The sequence below is a fragment of the Mustelus asterias genome, chromosome 26 (assembly GCF_964213995.1).
Source record: "Mustelus asterias chromosome 26, sMusAst1.hap1.1, whole genome shotgun sequence".
NCBI lineage: Eukaryota > Metazoa > Chordata > Chondrichthyes > Carcharhiniformes > Triakidae > Mustelus > Mustelus asterias.
The window spans coordinates 1,378,106-1,386,245 of NC_135826.1; the positions used below are offsets into that span (position 1 = coordinate 1,378,106).

General features: G+C 47.0%; 1 protein-coding gene across 1 annotated transcript in view; it reads left to right on the forward strand.

Moving 5' to 3' along the window:
• The window catches only part of LOC144479400 (lipoprotein lipase-like), a 41,937-nt gene extending 34,697 nt beyond the window's left edge, over nucleotides 1-7,240 (forward strand). Inside the window, exons 8-10 of the mRNA XM_078198023.1 lie at nucleotides 1,106-1,345; nucleotides 3,897-3,998; nucleotides 5,332-7,240. Coding sequence (XP_078054149.1) covers nucleotides 1,106-1,345; nucleotides 3,897-3,998; nucleotides 5,332-5,353 — 364 coding nt within the window. The 3' untranslated portion in view covers nucleotides 5,354-7,240. The remainder of the gene's footprint in view (nucleotides 1-1,105; nucleotides 1,346-3,896; nucleotides 3,999-5,331) is intronic.
• Nucleotides 7,241-8,140: the final 900 nt, after the last annotated feature.

The following is an 8,140-nucleotide window of genomic DNA, read 5'->3' on the forward strand; positions in this document are numbered from 1 at the left end:
TAATTACTTGTTGTACCAGCATATAAGACTTGGTGATTCATGCACTCGGGCTCCCAGATCCCTCTGCATCTCAGAACTCTGTTATTTCTCACCGGTTAGATAAAATGCCACTTTTTTATTCTTCCTGCCAAAATGGACAACCTCACACTTCCCCATATTATACTCCGTTTGCTAGATTTGTGCCTGCTCATCTAACGTATCTAATCCTTTTGTAGCCTCTTTATGTTCTCTTCACAATTTACTTTCCTACCCGTCTTTGTATCAGCAGCAAATTTAGCAACCGTGTCTTCAGTCCTTCCATGTGAATCATTTGTGTAAATCATTAAGAGTTGAGACCCCAGCACTGCTCCCTGTGGCACACCATGTGTTACATCCTACCAACCAGAAAATGAGCCATTTACGCCAACTTTGTTTCCTGTTAGCCAGCCAATCTGTTAACCGTGCCAATGTTACCCCCTACACCATAAACTGTTGTTTTCCACAATAACCTTATCAAATGCCTTCTGGAATCCAAGTACAGTACATTCACTGATTCCCCTTTATCTACACGTTACTTTTTTAATAACACTACTAAATTGGTTAAACATGATTTCCCTTTCACAAAACCATGTTGACTCTGCCTGATTACTTTGTGTTTTTTAAGTGCACTGCTATAATATCTTTAATAATAGCTTGGAACATTTTCCCTGTGACAGGTATTAAGCTAACCTTTTTTTTCCTTCCCTCTCTGACTATTCCCACCAACTCCTTTTTTGTTGTTTTAAGGTTTTCCCATCTTCCGCCTGAGCAGACTTTGCTGTTTCTGTCTCCCCCCTCCCATTCCACCTGCACAAAACCTATTACATTTCTAGTTGCTCCCAGGTCTGGTGTAAGGTGCCAGAAACGTTAACTCTGTTTCTCTCCCCATGTTTACTGCCAGACCTGCTGAGTGCTTCTAACCTTTTCCATTTTTATTACTGCCACTTAATGTCAAAGTGTCAGTGCCACGTCATCACCAAACAATCATTCTAGCAAGAGTTTACATCAGCCATACTCTCCCCCATGACCAATCACTTCAAACCGGAAGCTCTTACACGTCTAACTGGTCTCTGTCTCCTTTATTTAGTGTAGAGAGATTTACTCCCAACAAGACTCATTCATTCCTGGTGGTGACTGAGGTGGATGTTGGAGATCTGTTGCTGATTAAGTTTAAATGGGAGTCCTCCTTAACCTGGAATTCACTGTGGAAAAGGATGAGGAGTTCCATCACCTGGTACAAGCTCCCACTCTGGACCCCCGCAATCACTTCCGACTTCGATATCCATGTGGAAAGGATTCGGGTGAAATGTGGAGAGACACAAAAAAGGTAAGGCAGGGGCAATTTGGACAAAGCATTCTCTGAGCTGATTGGCTGTTCTTTCATTATGTGTGAGGAACAATCATCTCTGTGTGAGGTTCAGTGAGAAGTTTAACAACACCAGGTTAAAGTCCAACAGGTTTATTTGGTAGCAAAAGCCACACAAGCTTTCGAGGCTCTGAGCCCCTTCTTCAGGTGAGTGGGAATTCTGTTCACAAACAGAGTTTATAAAGACACAGACTCAATTTACATGAATAATGGTTGGAATGCGAATACTTACAACTAATCAAGTCTTTAAGAAACAAAACAATGGGAGTGGAGAGAGCATCAAGACAGGCTAAAAAGATGTGTATTGTCTCCAGACAAGACAGCCAGTGAAACCGCTGTGCCGCCAGTGAAACTGGCTGTCTTGTCTGGAGACAATACACATCTTTTTAGCCTGTCTTGATGCTCTCTCCACTCCCATTGTTTTGTTTCTTAAAGACTTGATTAGTTGTAAGTATTCGCATTCCAACCATTATTCTGTAAATTGAGTCTGTGTCTTTATAAACTCTGTTTGTGAACAGAATTCCCACTCACCTGAAGAAGGGGCTTAGAGCTTCGAAAGCTTGTGTGGCTTTTGCTACCAAATAAACCTGTTGGACTTTAACCTGGTGTTGTTAAACTTCTTACTGTGTTTACCCCAGTCCAACGCCGGCATCTCCACATCATGAGGTTCAGTGAACAGGTGAGTTCATTCTCTTCAGATACAAACAGTCGAATAAATGGGTGCAGTTTCCATCATTAACTGTCTTCTCGGCACTGGGGGTAGTGACTATTGTTGGTCTTATCTTGTGTGACATAAATAGAATTACATTCAGCCCAACTGGTCTATCCCAGAGTTTACCCTCACACCCCCTCCTCATTAACATTTTCCCTGTGACAGGTTTCTTCTGTTTCTTCTGTGATTATCAGGTTTCTTTTTAAAGGCATCCAATCATAGAATCCCTATAGCTATTCGGCCCATCGAGTCTGCACCGACCACAGTCGCACCCAGGCCCTATCCCATAACCCCCATATATTTACCCTGCTAATCCCCCTGACACTGGGGGCAATTTAGCATGGCCAATCAACCTAACCCTTTGCACATCTTTGGACTGTGGGAGGAAACAGGAGCACCCGGAGAAAACCCACGCAGACACGGGGAGAATGTGCAAACTCCACACAAACAGTGATCCAAGCTGGGAATTGAACCTGGGTCCCTGGTGCTGTGAGGCAGCAGTGCTAACCGCTGTGCCGCAGTGCTAACCGCTGTGCCGCAGTGCTAACCGCTGTGCCGCAGTGCTAACCGCTGTGCCGCAGTGCTAACCGCTGTGCCGCAGTGCTAACCGCTGTGCCGCAGTGCTAACCGCTGTGCCGCAGTGCTAACCGCTGTGCCGCAGTGCTAACCGCTGTGCCGCAGTGCTAACCGCTGTGCCGCAGTGCTAACCGCTGTGCCGCAGTGCTAACCGCTGTGCCGCAGTGCTAACCACTGTGCCGCAGTGCTAACCACTGTGCCACTGTGCCAGCATCAACTATAATCGTCCCTGAATTATTCCAGCCATTCCTTTACCATTCCTTCCACAGAGCAGCTGATTAACCCCCATCTCGCTGGGTGCAGCCTCTGGGGGAAAATCACTTTTAATTCATCAGAATGGAGACGGGTTTTCACCTGACACTGAGCGTGGCCAAGACCACCTGAGATTCAGCTCATCACCATCACTGGCTGGAGGGAGGTCCTCTCGTATCCAAGGTGGAATCTTACAGCCCCGTCGCAGCGAGGGCAGGGCCGGAAAATGCAGCCAGCCCTTCAAAACTCCATTGACTTCATCGGGACTGGATAATCCCACCAGCGGAGGGTCTGTAAAATGTCCCAGCTGGATGTTGAGACGTGTTTCCCTTACTCTCCACACTCTCACCCTCAAGGCGAATAGGTTTGGACACCGTTGTGGGTCAGTGCTGAATTAGGATCATGTGGCACCTTAAAGCAAAGCTTGGGTGCAGGAATTGTGAGTTGTTGGGAAGATTGGTTAATGCTCTTGGTTTAATGTTTATCTGAACGTGAGGAATTCCAAGCTGGCGTAACTCCCTGTGCCAGAGTGGACAGAGTGCTGTCAACAGTCCTGAATCAATGGCCAGGATTCTCCAACCTCGCCCGGCGCTGGGATTCTCCAACCTCGCCCGGGGCTGGGATTCTCCGGTCCCGCTGCAGTGAATGGAGTTTTGGCTGTGTGCCAAATTCTCCATTATCGCTGGCAGTGATGGTGAGGCGAATAACATCAGAGACATCCGGCCAGTATGTCCCACACTGGGGATCTATAGAATCCTGATAATCCTTCTCTTGGGGAGGGGGGGAGTTGGGGGGGGGTCCGAATAATGGAAAATCCATAAGTGAAAAGATGAGGAAAGAAAATCAGCTTTTGGATGTGAGTGGTGATTAGATAATGAGGCATTATAAAAGGAAGCAATGTGAGTTCTGTTCCCATGTTGTCACAGTTCAAGCTGTTCCTGTGATGATTCACACGCTGATCTCTCTCTCCAGGATGACGTTCTGTTTAAAGGATTCGTCAGCTGGAATCTCCCCATCTCAGGAAGTGACTTTAGTCAAATGTCTGGCCAGACCCAAGCTCACATCTACTGCCAGGTAAGACTGAGCACTAACTAACTCTCCCAATGTCCTCCTTCCACCATCTCCAAACTCAAATGCTGCCTCCTGCAGATAATCAGCCGGGGTCCATAGAACGGTGGAGTGTCTCAACCCACCAAGGGGAGGTGGTGGCATAGTGGCATTGTCACTGGTCAGAGATCCAGGGCAATGCTCTGGCTTCCAATCCCACCACAACAGATTGTTCAATTCAAAACCAGTAAAAATCTGGAATTAAAATTCCAATGGTGACCATGAAACCATTGTCGATTGTCAGAAAAGCCCATCTGATTCATTAATGTCGTTTAGGAAGGAAATCTGCCGTCCTTACCCGGTCTGGCCTACATGTGACTCCAGAGCCACAGCAGTGTGGGTGACTCGGGGATAGGCAGTAAATGTTGGCCCAGCCAGCCACGCCTACACCCCATGAATTAATTAATAAAAAAGGAAGCCCCTTTCTCTCTGTGTGAAGCCTCTTCTTCCCAATATCCAGACACTTGGAAGTTAACAACATGCAGGCAGACACGTTGAGAACCAAAGATTGGAGCAATTTAATTGTCTGACAGGAATTGGAAAACTCCCCTGGTGAGAGTGCAGCAACATCTCAAATTCACCTTTTCCTTCAAGCCCGCGCAGTTTGGACTCTCGGGCCCATTATTCCCTCCCACCTCTCAGTGGGAAACGGTTTCTGTCCACATCCTGCCTGCCACTTCTGGAATGTTCTGTCAGAACAGAGGACAGATGACAGGAATGCATCATCTAACATACTGAGTCACGTGTGATGTTGGCACCATTGCGTTCCTCAGGGGCTGGGGGAGGGGGCGACTGTTCTGACAGAGCATTGGGGGGGGTGAGGGGGGGGGAGGGGACTGAGGGAAGAGGGGCTTTAAAAATTGGAAGGTTGCTTTATCAAGTTGCTTTACCACATTGCTGTGCTACTGATTGCACTTGGCAAAGCAACAGCACGCTTTTACAAATTTGAAGAAATGCCACAGTAGTGAGCCCTCTCACCACTCAAGAACACTGGGTTAACAAGGAACCATCTTAAAAACGTGTCAAGTTTCCATACCTTTGTTACTAATCAGTTCATGCTTTGAAGCTATAAACAGTTTGAGTGCAGCAATAGAGACAGACTGAGGGAGGCTGCCATCTTCCCCTCCAGGTGACAGAGGTCCTGTCAGAGCGAGGTCATTGCAGCACAGAATGAGGCCATTTGGCCCATCGACTCCATGGTGATGAAGACTAGCAAAATCAAATGTCTCTGCAGGGAGGATTGTGAAAGTTGAGAGTGTCAATGTGTGTGTGTTGTTGATGGTGTATTTATCTATTGCAGTGCCCTCGGTCACAACCACTGAGAGAAGTTACCGGCAATGTTTCTCTGGACCAAACCAGGGTGGCGAGCAAATGTTGTTCCTAATAAGACTCACCGTTTAGATTCTGTGTTTACTATTTGAGATGGTATTTATTTGTATATATTGTAAAAGTCCTGTAAAATATTCTGTACCATAGTTGCATATGATCCTATTTGTTAGATACTGCTTGCAATGTGATATAAATAATTTAGATAATTTATATGTTATGGTTTCCAAAGATGTAAAATGTATAAGACACTGGCCCCCTCCCTCCTGTGGTATTGGTACAGTCTGCAGGGCACTTCCCCGCCCCCCTCCTTCCTGTGGTAATGGTAGAGGCCACAGGCCCTCCCTAGGAAATGCTCTCAAAGGCACTGATAAGCTGGCTGGATGTTGACAGGGTGGACGTGATCCACCTGTGTGAGGCTGCTTTAACCGGTGAACGTGTTATAACCAAGGCTGAAGCAGTATTTGTTGGCACAATGTGCCTGGATTGAGTGGCGTGCCTTATGAGGATAGGCTGAGGGAGCTCGGTCTTTTCTCCTTGGAGAGACGAAGGATGAGAGGAGACCTAATAGAGGTGTATAAGATGTTGAGAGGCATAGATCGGGTGGACTCTCAGAGGCTTTTTCCCAGGGTGGAAATGGCTGCTACGAGAGGACACAGGTTTAAGGTGCTGGGGGATGGGTACAGGGGAAATGTTAGGGGGAAGTTTTTCACACAGAGGGTGGTGGGCGAGTGGAATCAGCTGCCGTCAGTGGTGGAGGAGGCAAACTCAGTAGGGTCTTTTAAGAGACTCCTGGATGAGTACATGGAGCTTAGTAGGATGGAGGGTTATAGGTAGGTCTAGAAGGTAGGGATGTGTTCGGCACAACTTGTGGGCCGAAGGGCTTGTTTGTGCTGTAGTTTTTCTATATTTCTATGAACACACCAGCTCCCTATTTGTTTACCCACATTAACCCATCGTTTAGTACCAGTCTGTCCCTCTCAGCCTCAGACACTCGCTCCCCCAGCAATAGGCTCACCAACTAGCCAGGATTCATCTCCAGGCTGCTGCTTGACTAATGCAGGAGTAAAAAGTGCATTACTTTCAAACAAAACAATGTCTGATTTACTATGGACATTTTCATTAAAATATGAAAACACTAAAGCTGAGGAAAAGATTGCTCTCGGAATATATTAAGTAGTCTCACAACACCAGGTTAAAATCCAACAGGTTTACTTGGAGTCACTCATCTGATGAAGAAGCAACACTCCGAAAGCTCGTGATTCCAAATAAACATGTTGGACTTTAACCTGGTGTTGTGAGATTTCTTACTGTGCCCACCCCAGTCCAACACCAACATCTCCACATCAGGAATATATTGAAGCAGCGTTAGTAATTCTGGGTGTCTGCTACATGTGGACACTACCCTAACCTGAGTGTCCAGGGCAGTACCCCGTACATCTATTACAAACTTTACTGACCCACACTCGGGCCTCCCAATGATCCACACTTAATGAGTTACATCTGATGAAGGCCACTGCTGTGGAGTTAGGAAAGTAAAGATCCTGCTGTGAGGTTTGATTTGAGGAATGCTTTGTAACTGTGTTTTATTGACTGGACTTGTCACCAATGAGCTTCAGTCAAACAACGGATTTCAGAAGTTCCTCACACCAGCGCTGCGGCAGAGGAAGATTAACAGACCGAAGACTGAAGCTTTCACTGATGTGAAGCTGGTTTCTGCTCCAATGCACCAAGATATTAACTGAGCCGATGGTTCCTATAGTAACCAGGTTATCTCAACCAGTTAGACCACGTGCCAACACTCAAATCTATGTTGAGATCAGTACTGTTGATGTAAATATGTACAGATTCCATTTGCTTTAATAAACTGGCTTATTTAAACCACCCCATTGTTAATCTTTGGAAATGTCTGGGCAGAGTCGGAAGACTCGGACCAAAGAACAAAGAACAATACAGCACAGGAACAGGCCCTTCGGCCCTCCAAGCCCGCGCCGCTCCCCGGTCCAGGATTGAATCCTGAATCCAGGATCCCCGCCCAATTTTCCAGCCTATCTACATACCAATATCCTATCCACCGAGCTGTCCCTCACAGCTACGATGCTTTGTTCATTACAACCTATTAACTTACCCCCACCCCCCCATTCCAGACCATGTGATCTCCAGGGAGAGGCGAAAACCCAGAGTGAAAAACCCCAGGGCCAATATGGGGAAAAAAAATCTGGGAAATTCCTCTCCGACCCCCTGAGGCGATCGAAACGAGTCCAGGAGATCACAATGGCCCCGATCGGAAAATGCTTCCCAACCCTAGTCATTTCCACTTCCACGAACACCATATGAATTCCCTGCCCCCGAGACAGGTTCCCAACTATCCGCAGTCTCACTCTGTACTGGCACCAGCAAGATGATCGTAGAATGAAGCCTTGAAACGAGAAACCAGGAACAATTAGCCCGCGCCGCTCCCTGGTCCAAACTAGACCACTCTTTTGTATCCCTCCATTCCCACTCCGTTCATATAGCTGTCTAGATAAGTCTTAAACGTTCCCAGTGTGTCCGCCTCCACCACCTTGCCCGGCAACACATTCCAGGCCCCCACGACCCTCTGTGTGAAATATGTCCTTCTGATATCTGTGTTAAACCTCCCCCCCTTCACCTTGAACCTATGACCCCTCGTGAACGTCACCACCGACCCGGGGAAAAGCTTCCCACCGTTCACCCTATCTATGCCTTTCATAATTTTATACACCTCTATTAAGTCTCCCCTCATCCTCCGTCTTTCCAAGGAG